The sequence below is a fragment of the Bufo gargarizans genome, chromosome 1, assembly GCF_014858855.1.
Source record: "Bufo gargarizans isolate SCDJY-AF-19 chromosome 1, ASM1485885v1, whole genome shotgun sequence".
Lineage (NCBI taxonomy): Eukaryota > Metazoa > Chordata > Amphibia > Anura > Bufonidae > Bufo > Bufo gargarizans.
The window spans coordinates 7,431,457-7,449,583 of record NC_058080.1 but is presented as its reverse complement, the minus strand read 5'-3'; the positions used below and the strand labels follow the sequence as shown (position 1 = coordinate 7,449,583).

Below are 18,127 nucleotides of genomic sequence, written 5' to 3'. Positions count from 1 at the left end.
GGAAGTAAGGGGGCCTACCTACTGTAAGGGAGCATAATTACTGTGCGGGGGAACTAAGGGGGCATAACTACTGTGAGGAAGCACTAAGGGGACATAACTACAGTGTAATGGCACTAAGGGGGGGAGTCATGCAATTTCTGGACTGGGCACACCTATGCATTAAAACGGCCCTGATCCAAATAAATAATAAGACTGCTTACTTACCTTATTCTCCCCATCTTTGGCAGCCAGTAACAGATCATCCTTGGTCCCTTTAGTGCAATGTTCACAAGTGCAGTCAAAATAGTACTGCTTCTTCAGCTGTTTCCTTCTCTCTTCACTGAGATTTAGGAAGTCGACATAGGAGACGCTAAGCTCCTCTCCTTTGTTGATCTTTCCAAGGGAACGAAGCTCAATTCTGTCATTGATTAAGCAAAAAACAATTAGTATTTCAAAAAGAGGTTTTGAAAATGCCCCCAGTGCAGGCCAGGCAATGTTTGACACTCCTTGACCTTTCAACAACTTTTAGAGTGCTAAAGGTTTCCTGGCCCTGCACCAAGGTTACGAGTATTAGTCTGATGCTTCGATACCCATGCATCATCGATGTGACGAAACCATAACCATTATCGTCATCATCTTAGTCATCATCATCTTCAGGTCATTGCATAGGTTAGAACTTCTTTGAAACTGATATTTTCTTTTGTGTCTTGCAAAATTCTTATAGTTTTTTTTCACAAAAATTTTTACACTAACCATGCTCAAAAAGCATAGGAGGTGGATGAAAAATACATTCACTCTTATATAATATAAGAAGAGTCCAGAAATACAAAGGATTAACCAAAAGAAAAACAGTGTGAGATAATTAGTACTCATTACTGTGACATCAGTTTACAAAATGTTTCATATTAAAACCAATGTTATCTTATATACTGTACATTATTATTGTTGTTATAATTTTTATTATTATTAATTGTGCATGTGGTAATGCATTCTTTCAATACAGAAGATTAATGATGTGCAAAATTTGCATAAGTACATTTTGTGTAAGTACTTCTACTTTTAACATCTGGTCTTCTCATCATTTTCCAACCCTGCCAAGCCAACAGCTATCGAAAAGACTGGTAATTGAAGGAATGTCAGATTTGAAGTTCAACGTCTCATCACATTCAATGGAGGCACCTTGATGTATTATTTAGGACAGTGGCAGAAACCTTACTACCAAAGAGGAAGGCTCACGTAAAACCATCACACCTGTTCCAACTTCATAACATCTTAGTATAATGGTGAGTAAATGATTTTCTTTATTAGGGCCAAGATTTGTTGACTACTCCGTCTGACCCCACGCCAAGCATCTTTGAGCAAGTTGAAGACAGTTTCCATCACTACATAAGCTCTTGATTCTTTGGAGGCCTTGACCAGTTTCCAATGAAAATCAATGTTTTAGGAAACACTGGTTGGGGAACTTTTATCCAAGATACACCAATCTTTAGTAATGTCAAGAACTGGTATACAGAAGTAAAAGTTTCAAGTTACGCCTTGGTTGGTGCATATGGTTCTTCCATGAAATACAGTAGCTGCATCCATTGCATGTTATTGACATAGGCTTAGACTGCTACACAGTGTATTCTGAAAATTCTTCAGACCTTTTCATTTCTTTCACAATTTTTTTCCCCATCAATCTGCACTCAATAACCTAATGAGAAAGTAAAAATAGAAAGCTCGAAATCTTTGCTAATTTATTGAAAATGAAAAAGTAAAATTTTGCATTGACATCAGTATTCAAAGTTTTTACTCTAAGGAGTTATTCGGATTGCCTGACTGGATTCGGTAAAGATTTTTTCCCCCTAAAATGAGGAAAAATGACTTTTACCTCACATGTTTTTTTGCTAGCTTTTTTTCAGCCTTACAAACTATGTTACTTAGTTGAAGCCCCTTTGGCAGTGGTTACAGCCTTCAGTCTTCTTGGGTATGATGCAAGGTTTGCACACCTGGATTTGTGAAGTTTCTAGATTTCATTTTCTCTGCAAAACCTCTCAAGTTCTGTCAAGTTGGATGGGGACCATCAGTGGACAGCCATTTTTAGGTCTCTCCAGAGATGTTTGATTGGGTTCAAGTCAGGGCTCAGGCCAGGCCACTCAAGGATATTCACAGAGTTTCCATAAGCCACTTTTGTGTTGTCCTGGCTGTGTGCTTAGGGTCATTGTCTTGTTGATAGGTGAACCTTCGACCCAGTCTGAGGTCCAGAACACTGTGGATCAGGTTTGCATTAAGAATATCTCTGTACATTGCTCCATTTAGCTTTCCCTCAACTCTGACCAGTCTCCCTGTCCCAGCCACTGAAGAACACCCCCACAGCATGATGCTGCTACCACCATGCTTCACTGTAGGGATGGTATTGGGCTGGTGAGAATGAGCAGTGCCTGGTTTCCTCCAGACATGATGCTTAGAATTGAGGCCAAAAAGTTAAATCTTGGTTTTCTCAGACAACAGAACTTTGTTTCTCACAGTTTGAGAAACCTTTTATGTGCTTTTTTGCAAACTCCAGATGGACTTTCATGTGTCTTTTAATGAGGAAAGGAGTCTTTCTGACAACTCTGTCATAAAGCCAAGCTTGCTAAAGTGCTGCAGTGATGGTTGACCCATCTAGAAGTTTCTTCCATCTGCAAAGGATCTTTGGAGCTGAGTCAAAGTGACCATTAGGTTCTTGGTCACATCTCTTACCAAGGCCCTTCTCCCATGATTACTTAGTTTAGTGGGGAATCCAGCTCTAGGAAGAGTCCTGATTGTTCCAAACATCTTCCACTAAGAATTATGGTGGCCACTTTGCTCTTGGGAACTTTCAGTGCAGAATACATTTTTTTGTATTCTTCTGTGCCTCCACACAAACCTGTCTTTGATATCTTCAGGCAGATCTTTCCTCCTCATGGCTTGGTCTTTCCAAATCATGTCCAATCAACTGAATTTGCCACAGGTGGACTCCAATCAAGACTTGGAAACATCTTAAAGATGATCAACAGAAATGAGAGGTCCCCAGAGTCAAGTTTCAAGTGTCATAGCAAAGGCCCTGAATACTAATGTACATGCAAAATTTTCATTTACAATAAATTAGAAAAAAATAAAAATTTCTGTTTTCAATTTCTCATTATGGGGTACTGAGTGCAGAATGATTTTATTTATTAATTTTATTTTAGAATAAGGTCGCAACTTAACAAAATGTGAAAAAAATGAAATGTTCTGAAGACTTTCTGAATGCATTGTACAAAAAAAATTCCCTTCAGTTTCTATGAACCATGCATTTAAAAGACCACTATACCAGAAATACAAATAGCTTTATGTGAAAAACATTAACAAATGCCAATTTTCTGGGTTAAAAAAGATGTAATATGCTGTATATTGAGACAAAGTTCATCTCATTTGTCTTGTACAAGAATACCTGGGCAAGAAGTCATCTGTGTATAGGACAACATGATCAATCCTCATGTTACCTCAGATATCTTATTTGGGCAACATTTATATTTTTGAATAAATAGTCATTCTCAAGCAGCCAATTAGCATTTTATGGTAAGTGGTCTTTTTATATTTCACAAGGCATTCCTTTATGATGCCAAATATATGACCAAAATGGAAAATTATACAAAGTAAAGAGGTCAAAGGAATATGCCATTCAAAAAAAGAAAAGTCAAAGATTTGTAGCGCTCCATGACTAACCAAAAGATGAAACGTCAGCAGATCTGCTCTACTGTCAACTTCAGATGGGCGAATTACTCTGGGCCCTAGTGAGGTTGGGCACTGTTTCCACTGAGAGATACTCTGATGAGCCAATAGATGAATTTAGCTCTTCAACTACATTTACTGCTTTCCCTACAATAGCCCGAGGCTATCTAGTTCCTGTTTCTGGTCATATTGTTTTATTTAAAACATAACATTTATTATTTTCCTTAAAGGGAACCTGTCATCAACTTTATGCTAACCTCACTGAGGGCAGCATAAAATAGTGACAGAAATGCTGATCTCAGCGATGTGTCACTCATGAGCTAAAAGTAAGTGGTTGCCGAGAACCAGCATCATAATCATTGCAGCCCAGGCCTTGAGAAGAGTCAAATCTACCTGAGAAGAGTCCTGGTTATTCAGAATCTCCTGCTCTATCGCCCATCTGCTGATGGTTAGCAGATCTCTCCTAGAGATAAAGAGAGAAAACTAGGTAGAAGACTGTCAGTCATCAGCAGGTGGGCAGGACAGCAGGAATTCATGGATAACCAGGACTCTTCTCAGGTGGCCGTGACTCTTTTCCAGGCCCAGTCTGCAATGATTGTGATGTGGGTTCTCGGCAACCACTTACTTTTAACTTTTAAATGACAGACTGAAATCAACTCACCTGTCTCTACTTTATTCTGCCATTAGTATGGGCAGGACAAAGATGATGACAGGTTCCCTTTAAGATCATTAATCAGCCCAAAATAGTTTAAAAAATAAAAATGGTCATATGGTGCAGTAGAGATTAAGGCCTTGTATTTCCCTTATCTCAGTATATATTCTTGTCTATAATTTTACTAGAGATTATTTGTTTCATGTGTGGGAGGTCTCATTGGGATATTGTCTTCATATCCCTATGAGATACTGTGCTATGGCAGTATTGTATCGTATTGTATCATATTATTGCTTTTACAATAAAAGTAGTAATTGCAGCGACAAAGTATCCAGTTCACTACTAAATTGCCATCACACTCTGATGGATTATCAGTAGGGTATTGTTGCTGATAGTAGATTGTTTCAGTTGTATCTGGATACTTTTCACTTTCCCTAGGTAAATATCCCTAGGCTAATAACCTCTCCTTTACAGCAATACTGATCGCTGTCCCTAGTCGCTAATGTCTCCCTTACTACATTGTTTCTCTATCTCATACAAATGTTGAGGGTTGATACATTTGTATTAACATACGGCCATTTCATTTTAAAAATAGAATCGCTCCCCCGACATGTTTTTCAGCAAACGTGGTGTCCACAGGGGTAATAGAGCTACTACTAACACAAGCGCTATAGCGAGTGCTAATTTCAGCATGAGGGGCGAGTTTCTCTTCTACCTTATCCAATATGTTCTCACCACTCGTGTAACATGTAGAGGGGGAAGCCAATAAGCTCTTGCAACTTGTCATACTCCAATGTTATAGGTGGTGGTCCGCTCGCCTAGATGGACCAATGCTCATGAGTAGGGAAATAGTTGGATTTTCATTCCCTTCTACTCAATGAGCATAATCAGGGACTTCAGTTTTTAGCTTTCAACTGCGCTAGCGTTTGGACTTTTCCATGTTCTTTATTATAATGTGGGAGAATAGATGTGCTATCTAATACAATACACTGAGTTGATCAAGATTGGAAGAATAATTTAAGATTTAGTCTAAAGGGAGTCTATAATGTCTATTACTCAGAGCCAATATAATAATCACAGTTGTAAGATATACTAACATGATGTGTAGTTGCTTGGTGGAAATGACAAAGGAATAGACCCAGTAATGTATAAAGAAATATTCCAGCACAGGATCACTTCTTAATTGGTTCGTCTTTATTGTTCGTGTTGCGCATTACATGTTCAGGACATCACCTCCCACCACCACCGGTTGACCTGTTTCCAACTGAAGCGTTCTTAGTCGTAACCTTGCGGTGTGTCCAGCCTCAGTGATTCAAATAGATCGACCCCTCCGATAGAAAAGATAAATAAAATCTGGGAGGGATCGGAAAAAAAGAAGAGAGGGAAAAGGGAGAACAGGTGGAAAAAATAACAGAAGAGGAATCACCCTCATTAGGTCGCAATATGAATAGTTTATGCCTTTGAGAAGGTGAGTGTCCCACCTAGAGGTGGTGATACTAAAAAGAAAATTCTCTTACGTGAGGCTTACTGGATATTTAGACTAAACACCAGATTCCCTTCTGGTCTTAATCTAGAAAAATAATTAATGTGATGCTATTAGGGGCCCCAATGTTTACATTTTAAATTTATTACTACAAAGGACCATGTTAACGCCACACATAATCGGAGGAAACAACTCTGCAGAGCGGTCTCTGCTTCTTTCTTTCCTCCTTCCATGTGAACTGATACTAAACCCATTTACCTTGCATATGCGTTTTCATATGAATTTTAATAAGTAATTTAGTTCCGAAATAATCTAGTATATTTTTGAAGGACTTTTTATGATATATGCACAATTTTGTAGGATTGGTGTGGGTTAGTGATTTTAAATGTTTGTTCATATTCATGTGTGGGATGTGGTTTAAGCTTGAATGCGGTGTGTCTGACCTAATGAGGGTGATTCCTCCTATTTTTTACACCTGTTCTTCCTCCCCCCCTTCCCTCTCTTCTTTTTCCCGGTCCCTCCCAGATTTTATTTATCTTTTCTATCGGAGGGGTCGATCTATTTGAATCACTGAGGCTGGACACACCGCAAGGTTACGACTAAGAACGCTTCAGTTGGAAACAGGTCAACCGGTGGTGGTGGGAGGTGATGTCCTGAACATGTAATGCGCAACACGAACAATAAAGACGAACCAATTAAGAAGTGATCCTGTGCTGGAATATTTCTTTATACATTGCTATGCGAAGAACCTGCCTTGGTCATTTTCCGTGCACGGCGAGCTGTGGGTAAGCTGAATATTTTCTTTTTATTTGGACTGTTATATAGACCCTTTAGTCACATTCAAAATGCATTAGTCATAAAAAAGGCATTGTCATATTATTGAGTCTAAATATGATTAATATATTAATAATTTTATGCAGGATTCTTATGTTAATGATGAGTTATTTTATTAATTACATTAGGCAACCAATACAGTTTTTATTTTACTCATTCCTTATTGTACTCAACTCTCCATTTTATCAATTATTTTTTCTTTCCCTTAATGCTATTGTGTCACGTACTTATTCTTCAATCAAAATTGTGAGCTTTGGATTAATGAAAGTATTGTCCCCCTTATTGAGCTAGAAATGTTTTTAACATATTTCCATCTAATTTTTAAGAGGATTGATGGAGAGAGTTTTTTGGGGGATTACTAGTGAGTCTCCCTTTTCCCCTTTATTTCCAATAAATGCAGTGAAGGGAAACCCTTAATTTAATCCATTAGGGCTCATGGTATTGAGCCTGTGGATCCAGCGAGCCTCACATTGTAGAAGTTTTTTGTCTAAATTGTCCTCTCTGGGTCCCAGTCTCACCCTCTCCACTCCCCAGAAGCGTAGCAGACTAATATTTTTACCATGAACATATTTCATGTGCCTTCAGGTGGACGTGTCCTTATCTGTCTCTATTGCCTTTAGATGACCCGAGATGCGACGTCTTAGTTCTTGTGTTGTCTTTCCAACACACAGCTTCAGGCATGGACATATAGATTAACCCTTGGGTTTTGCAAGTAATTAGCTGTCTGATCTCATATTCATTTTTATCACTTGAATTGGTGAATTGCTTAATTCGAGGAATATATCTACAAAAGGAGCAATCTCCACATGGTGCTGAACCTCGATATGTTTCTTTAATCTCCTTATGCACGGTTTTGGTCTCCTGAAGAAAGCTGTGGACTAAATGGTCCCTCAAATTTGGGCCTCTATGGTAAGTAATACTGGGGTTAGAGGCAGGGGCGTCGTTCTGTCAAAACATTCGGGGATGTTTTGACCAGTGCCCCGAATGCAGGGCCGGCAGGAGCCCCCTGCCCGCGGCGCCACCTCCTAGCTAATTTATTCACTTCACTTGCCTCTGTGTAATCTCGCACAGGCGCACTGGCAGAGGCATCGTCGAGCGAAGTGCGCATGCGCCGTCTTCCAGCGCACCTCGTTCGACGATGCCTCTGCCAGTGTGCCTGCGCGAAATTACACATAGGCAAGTTAAGTAAATAAATTAGCTATGAGGCGGCGCTGGTCGGGGAGGATCTGTGGATGACAGGGGGATCTGTGGATGACATTTATGGGGATCTGTGGTGGATGACACTTATGGGGGATCTGTGGATGACACTTATGGGGGATCTGTGGATGACACTTATGGGGGATCTGTGGATGACACTTATGGGGGATCTGTGGATGACACTTATGGGGGATCTGTGGATGACATTTATGGGGGATCTGTGGATGACACTTATGGGGATCTGTGGATGACACTTATGGGGATCCGTGGATGACACTTATGGGGGATTTGTGGATGACACTGATGGGGATCTGTGGATGACACTGATGGGGATCTGTGGATGACACTGATGGGGATCTGTGGATGACACTGATGGGGATCTGTGGATGACACTGATGGGGATCTGTGGATGACACTGATGGGGATCTGTGGATGACACTTATGGGGGATCTGTGGATGACACATATGGGGGATCTGTGGATGACACTTATGGGGGATCTGTGGATGACACTGTTATGGATGATTCGTGGGGTTGTCCAGATGGCTAGGCCCTTCACTGTAGTTATTAACCCCATTCAGCAGTCCCCCATTCACTGAAGGGGGAACTGCTGAAAGGGGTTAATAACTACTGTGAAGGCCCCCCCCAGTGGTGATGAGGGCGTGGCTTTATGGGGTGGGGGCATGACTTCATGTGGGCTCGTGCCCCGGATCTCTTCAGACTCTAGCAACGCCCCTGGTTAGAGGTAAGGACAGGTCTCAACTCTCTGTCTGACTGTATAATGTGCCAATGTTTTTTCAAGATCTGGTATATCTCTTTATTGAAGCCATCAAAGGTGCCGACACAGCTAATGTTATCTTTGTTGAAAGTGGTCTTTTGCACAATTGAAGGAAATAGACACCTTTGTGCAGCTTGTAACACAAGACATAAAACCATTAAAAATTAGAAAGGATCATGTCGCATCCAATCTAAGTGCACAAGAGTCTGTCGCTCTGGAGGAACTAAAAACTAATGAAGAGATTCTAATAAAACCCAGCGATAAAGGGGGCAACATAGTCATCCCAAATAGAGAAGACTATGTAGATATGTTCCTAAGATTACTTATGGATAAAAAAAAAAAACATATAAAACACTCCAGGAAAACCCTGCAAACAGTTACTTGGAAGAATTAAAATATCTTCTTTCCGAGGCTAAACAGAGGTACCTAATAACAAAGGATGAATTCTTGCATCTCTTCAATAAAAATCTGACTATCCCAACTTTTTATGCCCTGCCCAAGGTGCACAAGAATAAAACACTGATCCCATGGAGGCCTATAGTGTCCGGGAATGATAGTCTAACACAGGGAATCAGTGAATACGCGGACCAAATATTAAGGCCCTTTGTCACTTCTTTACCTTTATACATCAAAGACACTAAGGATCTCCTCCTCAAGATAAATGACATCATACTGATGCAAAACACTATACTGGCAAGCTTGGATGTCTAATCATTATACAACAATATCCAGCACCATTTAGGTTTACAGGCAGTTAAATATTTCTTGACCACAAAAAGCACTAATTTTCAACAGCACATGTTGGAATTTATTTTGGAACACAATTATTTTATTTTTCAGGATCACTTTTACAAGCAAATAAAGGGGACCGCAATGGGGACGTATTGCGCCCCATCCCATGCAAATCTTTTTTTAGGGTGGTGGGAGGATCACTTGGTATTCACGGACGAGATGTTATCATATGTCTGCCACATAATTTTCTGACTTCATCCTCGTCCTATGGGATGGGGGTCACTCTCTTTTTCACGAATTTGCCCAAGCACTAAACAATAATGATATAGGAATGAAATATACATACGAGATCCAAGAAAAGGAGATTTATTTCCTGGCCAAAAAAAAAAATGAAAGTGGAAGATTGTCACCTTGATACTGAGATATATAGAACACCAAATCGTTATTTGCATTGGACATCTCCCCTTAAAAGGGGAATTCTGACCGGCCAATATCAGAGAGCATGCCAAAATTGCACAAACGAGATGTCATTTATCAAAGAAAGTGGTGAACTGTTTCAAAAGTTTCGAAACAGGGGATACCCAACACGCCCTCTCAAGAAAGCTTTTAATAGGGCCAGAACCATCAAGAGTGAGGACCTATTGAAAACCCCTTCCAAAAAAGATAACATCATGAGATGTTTCGGCACCTTTGATGGCTACAATAAAGAGATATACCAAATCTTGAAAAAACATTGGCACATTATACAGTCAGATAACCCCAGTATTACTTACTGTAGAGGTCCAAATTTCATCCACAGCTTACTTTAGGAGCCCGAAACCGTGAGTATGGAGATTAGAGAAAAATATCAAGGTTCAGCACCATGTGGAGATTGCTCCTTTTGTAGATATATTCCTCGAATTAAGCAATTCATCAATTAAGCAATTCATCAATTCAAGCGCTAAAAAGGAATATGAGATCAGACAGCTAATAACTTGTAAAACCCAAGGGGTAATCTATATCGCTGCATATCCATGCCCGAAGCTGAACAGGTGAAACTCGAAAAATTAGAATATCGTGCAAAAGTCCATTTATTTCAGTAATGCAAATTAAAAGGAATTGCATTAATGCAGCTTAAAATTAGAATTTTGTGAAAAGGTTCAATAGTCTAGGCTCAAAGTGTCACACTCTAGTCAGCTGATTAATCCATATCCCCTGAGGAAAGGGGACCTCAAAATTGAGACTTTGGGGTTTCATAAGCTGTAAGCCATAATCATCCAAAGTATAACAAATAAAGGCTTGAAATATCTCGCTTTGCCTGTAATGAGTCTCATATATTAGTTTCACCTTTTAAGTTGCATTACTGAAATAAATTAACTTTGCACGATATTCTAATTTTTTTAGTTTCACCTGTATGTCGGAAAGACGACACAAGAACTAAGACGTCGCATCTCGGGTCATTTAAGTGCAATAGAGACAGATAAGGACACGTCCATCTCAAGGCACATGAAATATGTTCATGGTAAAAATATTAGTCTGCTACGCGTCTGGGGAGTAGAGAGGATGAGACTGGGACCCAGAGGGGGTAATTTAGACAAAAAACTTCTACAATGTGAGGCTCGCTTGATCCACAGGCTCAATACCATGAGCCCGAATGGATTAAATGAAGGATTTTCCCTTCACTGCATTTATTTGAAATAAAGGGGAAAAGCAAGACTTACTAGTAATCCCCCAAAAAACTCTCTCCATCAATCTTCTTAAAAATCAGATGGAAATATGTTACGAACATTTTTAACTCAATAAGGGGGACAACACTTTCATTAAGCCATAGCTCACAATTTTGATTGAAGAATAAGTACGTGACACAATAGCATTAAGGGGAAGAAAACATAATTGATAAAATGGAGAGTTGAGTACAATAAGGTTCTAAATAAATTAAGAATGAGTAAAATAAAACCTGTATTGGTTGCCTAATGTAATTAATAAAATAACTCAACATTAACATAAGAATCTTGCATAAAATGATTGATATATTAATCATATTTAGACTCAATAATATGACAATGCATCTAGGCGAGCGGACCTCCACCTAATACATTGGAGTATGACAAGCTGCAAGAGCTTATTGGCTGCATGTTACACGAGCGGTGAGAACATATTGGATAAGGTAGAAGGGAAACTCGCCCCTCATGCTGAAATTAGCACTCGCTATAGCGCTCGTGTTAGTAGTAGCTCCATTACCCCTGTGGACACCACGTTTGCTGCAAAACATGTCGGGGGAGCTGCGATTCTATTTTTTTAATTAAATGGCCGTATGTTAATACAAATGTAGGAACGGGGTGTGCTGCAGGCACCCTGAACATTTGTATGAGATAGAGAAACAGTGTAGTAAGGGAGACATTAGCGACTAGGGACAGCGATCAGTATTGCTGTAAAGGAGAGGTTATTAGCCTAGGGATATTTACCTAGGGAAAGTGAAAAGTATCCAGATACAACTGATACAATCTACTATCAGTGACAATACCCTACCGCTAATCCATCAGAGTGTGATGGCAATTTAGTAGTGAACTGGATACTTTGTCGCTGCAATTACTACTTTTATTGTAAAAGCAATAATATGATACAATACTGCCATAGCACAGTATCTATGAAGATAATATCCCAATGAGACCTCCCACACACAAAAAAAATAATCTCTAGTAAAATTAAAGACAAGAATATATACTGAGATAAGGGAAATACAAGGCCTTAATCTCTACTGCACCATATGACCATTTTTTATTTTTTCAACTATTTTGGGCTGATTAATGATCTTAAGGAAAATAATAAATGTTTTAAATAAAACAATATGACCAGAATCAGGAACCATGCCCTATTGATGAATCCTGGGTCCACTAAGGGTCTTTTTTCGGATTTGGCTTTTCCTACAAGTAACCATACCTATAAAAGGCATACAAGGACAGCTATCCAAAGCTGGACAGCCTATTTAAGGACCTGATAACCCCCAGCCCCTTTGCTTATCACTCATCAAATTCTACTTTTACAGGTTACTCTTAATCTCCTTCTTGATCAGAGGATGAACAAGATGATAAACACTAAATTCCACCATAACCTGACACATGTTCTGTAGTGTCCCAAAAACATCTCTGCCTACTGATGTGTCTCAATGAGTCCGTTTCTGGAAGATCTAGTTACAGTAAGATCCAACTGGCAGGAGACCAGGTTAGTCACATTTTTTAAAGTATGTCAACTGTAAACTGTATACCACAGAATAGGTGATACATTTTAGAACAGTGGGAGACTGACTGCTGGGACCTTCACCAATGGAAGATCATCACACCTTCTAACCAGGATGGCAAGCCTGATGAGAAGTTGTATACAGTGGTGCTCAAGCATATCTATACAACCTTATGCAGAAATACTGCAGGCTATTGGCTGGAGTCCGTCAACCACCAATCTAACATACATCATCTATTCTGTAAATATATATTTTTTATTTATTTTGACTGTAGTTTTTTTTTCATTCTGTTTCCTAAACATGATTACGGTGGAGGCCATCTTTCCTGAGCTGGTGCTAACAGCATTTAGAGATATCCTTTACAAGAACCAAATGGGCCATAGACACAATGGACTGGAGGGGCCCTCACTGACTTCTATAAGAGATTTTTCTACGCATGCTTTGTGACCTGAGGAGAGGTCAATTGCGCAGGGTGGGGAATAGATCAATTGTAGCCCATTGTTAATAGCAGAGCCTGTGTTTTTTTATATATAACATATATATATATATAATCTTTCAATGTAATCATTTATATGATGATAATGAGATGACTGCTGACTGATGTAAAAACTTAAAATCAACCATCATATATTACATGACAATCTACTTCTAACAAAGCTAGAACCAGCCCTGTACCTCACATGGATTCAGAGATCTCCCCATTCATTGCTCTGATTGCTCTGCTAGATTTATTTCAAGCTGGCAGCTCAGAGGGCATGTCCTTTCTCTGGAGGCATGCCCTTTCTGCTGCATCTCTCTCCCTATCACAGCTCAGAGGGCATGTCCCTTAAGCTGCAGTTCTCACTCTGTAACTGTCACAGCTTTTAACAGTAGATATGGCTGGTGGCAGTTGAAGGATTGAACTGAGCATGTGCGACCACCTCAGTAGGTTGACAAGCATTACGATGCAGATTAAGTACTAGGGGGCATCGTTATATATGAAGTAAAGGGAATAACAACTGGAGAATTTTTGTAACAGAAAGTACCTAGGGTTTCATGCTGAATTATATTAAAATAACATTTAATGGTGACACAACCCATTTGAGGGAAAGGCACTCCTGCACTGTGGTTTAATACTCACTATAACTACAAAGAGGATCTAGCAACATAAAGTTATACCCTTTGTGTGTCCATTCATTTTAATGATGAGCACAGCCTGAGAGAACACAAAGTGTTGTGTTGGTTTCACATGAGTGTGTTGGGGACAGGAGAGATAGTATACTGGGCAGACTAGATGGGCCAAATGGTTCTTATCTGCCGACTCATTCTATGTTTCTATGTTTTCTATGTGTGATGACCACATTTCCTGGACCAACCACGGCTCATCTGTCCCAAACTTGCTGCATCAGAGAGATTTATGATGCTGTGAGTTCCTGCCTGACCACAGGTCTACTGCACTGTACTCACATGATGCTGTAAGTCGGGTCGGATGAGCATCGGTCGGTATGGGAAATACCGGTTTCTCGCAGAGTGTATTTCCCGGACAGAACCTGCTTGTGGAAAACGAGCGTTAAGATATGTCGTTTTTACATCAAAAATAATACATCCCCTATAATCCTATGCTACCGGTCATCAACACACAGTTGTGCATGGGATTATATGGGATACAGATGACCAGTTCATTGACATTGCAGATTTCCTCCGGAGAGGTTGACCTCAATAGGTCTTTTCTACCTTCATTACTTGAAAATTGTCACCATATATAGCTGTTAAATTTGGCATCATTAGTGTGTGTAAAAATTAAAAAAAAAATAACTCTTCTAGATTTTAGTATTTTTATTTTTGTTAGAAAAAAATTAGTCGGTCAGAACCACATTACTAAAAACTTGTCTAATGACGACTTCCAACACAATGCTCCATGCTTTCAGAGGTCCACATAGCACGTCATTGTGCAAAAAATTATTCATTGAGCTGGGAGGTGGAATACACAGAACAGGGGATGGGATTAGAATGGGGTGGTCAGTATTAATGGAGGTCTCATACACGTGTGAAGTTATACGTGGAGGAAGATACTGGTAGAATTCGATGGGATATGGGAATGGAGACGTTGTGTGGGTTACTGATTCCATGAGAAACAAGAGGGGGGAAGAGTGAGGGATTTCACAATGATGCTTGTGACACCGACCCACCTCATCTGTGTATGATACATTGATTTAACAGCCTCATGACTGAAAAACAAAACAAGAGTCTACAATGGGTACAAGAAATTCCATCGAAAGGGTGGGAGATTCTGGGATCACAATGCAAATAGTGGCTATGCATCAATTTCCAGTTGGAGCATAAGTTGAGTAAAATTTCGCTATTTAATATTTTAATTTTATATTTTTATAGTAAATTTGGATGTGTCAATAACAGTTATCAAATCATTACAAGTTTGATACATAGCCTGTAACATTTCAATCTGTACACCCCCCAAATGTGAATGCATTAAATCTATGGTACACCATAATGGTATATGGTCAAAAGGAGTCGTAATTGCCCAGAGCACATTTTCCATCCCTTGCTCTTTTTTATAGGTTGAACCAATTGCATTACTTAAGACTGGGATAGATGATCGTTCGGGGAAAGGACTTTTTTTTCTTTTCTGTTACAAACATCTGAGAATAAAATTGCCTTCTAATGGAGAGTGAGAGTGTAGCTCGCAAGCTCTGTGACAAGGGGGGTAATCACTGCGCAGTGGGACGGAGGAGGAGCTGAGATACTTTATCTTGAACTGGTTTTCAGTTCTATCTTTTCCTTATACTTCATTCATATTCAGAGCTGCATTCAAAATTCTGTCCCTTGTGATCCCTCACTATTCTGGTATAGTTAGTATTACAGACTGTTACCCAGGCCTGGTGTAAACACTACAGTTCCAACACAGCACAGAAGATCACCGATAATACTTGAGCAACAAGTAGCTGTGGACTGGCCATAGACCCCACAGGGAAATTTCCTGGTGGGCCACTGTCCAGGGGGCCAGCCGAGTCTTCCTCGTGTCCACCGGCCGGGTACATAAAGATCTGATGCTGTCAGCATCAATTAATGCTAGGAGCATCAGGTACTTATGCACCTGGCCGTTCCCTCCTGAATTTAACTGTATCACTGTCCTTGGGACAGTAATACAGTTGAATACTGCAGTGGGGGTGGCAATATTTCATGCTGTACTGTGGTATTTGGTTCTGCTGGGGCAGTATTTCACACTGTACTGTGGTATTTGGTTCTGCTGAGGCAGTATTTTGTGTTACACTGTGGTATATGGTTTTGTTGGGGCAGTATTTTTCACTGCACTGTGGTATTTTGCTCTGCTGAGGCAGTACATTGTGCTGTACTGTGGGTTCTGCTAGGGAGGTATTCTGTGCTGCACTAAGGCATTGTTGGCACCCCTTCCTTCTGTTGTCCAGGCCTACTTGTGTTGCCTCACCTTCTGTCAATTTGGACCTGCCTACAACATTGGGCTAATTTTTTATTTTTTTTCCAGGGCCATTTTAACTTCCCAGTCCACCCCTGCCATCAAGAACTGAGGTGAACCTTTGAGGGTTTGTCCGGTTTTCCCATATCGATGTATAAATGACCTATCCTCAGTATAGATCATTAATATCAGAGGGCTCATGCGAGTGCTGCGTTCTCTTCACTGTTTACCTGCATGACTACAACATTGCGGCAGTAACTATAACTACAATGTCCCATTGCAAGTAAACAGTGAAGAGAACACAGTGCTCAAACGAAACGCCGCACTCTCTTTAAAGAGCTGATCGTCGGGGAAGTTGGACCCCTGCTGATCTAATATTGATGACCTGTCCACACTATACATGACTCAACACTCAACACTATACTTCAGTAGTAAAATTATGTTCAAAAGCAAAGGTATGATTTATGCTCTCACCACCTGCCATGCCCTATTAGCTAGAAACAGAGGTCGTTTCGCTGTGTAGGTGCATCTCTGTGAATGAAATGTCATATAAAGGTCACAGGATTAGAGCATGAAGGGTTCTTCTCATAAATTGGCTTTATGTCCATGTTCTGAACTAACCCACTAATAGAGAGGAACAGATATTCATATATCACAGCTCCCTGGATTGGACCGTGCCAAAAAGAACTGGCTCATGACAGAACATACTTCCACACTGCCTTACTGTACTCTCTGCTGGAACAGGCATATACACACTACTCACAAAAAGTTAGGGATATTTGGCTTTCGGGTGAAATTTATGGAAATTTAAAAAGTTCACGTTTCAGTGATATTATATCATGAAAGTCGGGCATTTAAGTAGAAGCAGAAATGGTGATTTCCTCATCTCAACCAATTTATTGAAACAAAAGCCCACACCAGTGGTGGGTATACCCCCACAAAAAATGTCAGTGTCTCAATAACTTGTCATGTGAACTTAAGCATCAATTACAGCTTGACAACAACGTCTCATGCTGTTCACAAGTTGACTTATTGTCTACTGAGGCATGGCATCCTTTCTTGAATGGCTGCCCTCAGGTCATTGAGGTTCTGGGGTACAGAGTTACCAGCCTCTACATGGTGACTCAGTTGATCCCAAAGGTTTTCAATTGGATTCAGGTCTGGAGAAAGTGCAGGACACTACATTTTAAGTAGCCCAGTCTTCATCAGCCGCTCCCTAATGATGCAACCCCGATGAGCTGGTGCATTGTCATCCATGAAGATGAAATTAGGCCTGTGTTGTTCATGCAGAGGCACAATGACTGGATTAATGATGTTATTTAGATAGTATTCGCTTGTCACTGGACCATTCACAAAGTGTAGGGCAATTCTGTATTGACTGTATTGACCACCAAAGGCTCGTCTGTGGCTGATATATAGCGCTCTCCTTGACTTTGGCCATCATTTCTGCTCAGTGTGAATCAACTTTCATCAGTGGATAGTATTAAGGCCCACTGGTCCCTTGTCCAGCGTAGATGCTCCCTGGCCCATACAACAAGATGAAGCCGTCAGGTTTCCTTACAGGTCGGCTAGTACGAAGACCACACTGATGTAAATGGTTTCAAATGGTCTTACATGACACTTGGGTGCCTCTCACCTCCCTTAAATGTGCTTGAAGTTGTATGGCATTCATCATCCGGTTCCGCGGGGCATTGTTCACAATAAAGCGGTCATCAGTATGGGATGTGGCCAGAGGACGTCCACTTTTATGCCTTTCTGTGACTCTTCGAGTCTCTCTGTACCCTTGTTGCAACCTGCTGATGACACTCTGTGACACTCAAAGCCTAGTGACCACTTCCGTCTGAGAGCATCCTGCTTGAAGCCTCGCAATGGTGAGGTACTGTTGATCAATTGTTAGGTGTCGTCTTGGTCTCCTGATGTCAAAATGTGAACAGCATGATGAGGAGGACTGTTTAAATACCAAGTCTAATTGAACTGGGAAATGTATTGGGCAATTCATGGATTACACACCTATTTTGCTGTTAAGCTCCTTGTTAGAGAACAGCAAGTTGTGCAAAAAGTACTGAGACATTGAACAGTTGGACATGTGCATTCAAAAGTTTAGAGAAGGTCA

The 18,127-nt window shown here is 40.3% G+C and overlaps 1 protein-coding gene across 2 annotated transcripts in view; it reads right to left on the bottom strand.

The window, feature by feature from the left end:
- The window catches only part of SMYD1 (SET and MYND domain containing 1), a 51,866-nt gene that overhangs the window by 11,996 nt on the left and 21,743 nt on the right, over positions 1-18,127 (bottom strand). The window contains exons 5-6 of one of the 2 annotated variants that reach the window (XM_044294338.1): positions 14,753-14,791; positions 205-397 (exon numbers count right to left, since the gene is read on the bottom strand). In XM_044294338.1, coding sequence (XP_044150273.1) covers positions 205-397; positions 14,753-14,791 — 232 coding nt within the window. The remainder of the gene's footprint in view (positions 1-204; positions 398-14,752; positions 14,792-18,127) is intronic. The other variant, XM_044294345.1, reaches the window with a different exon arrangement.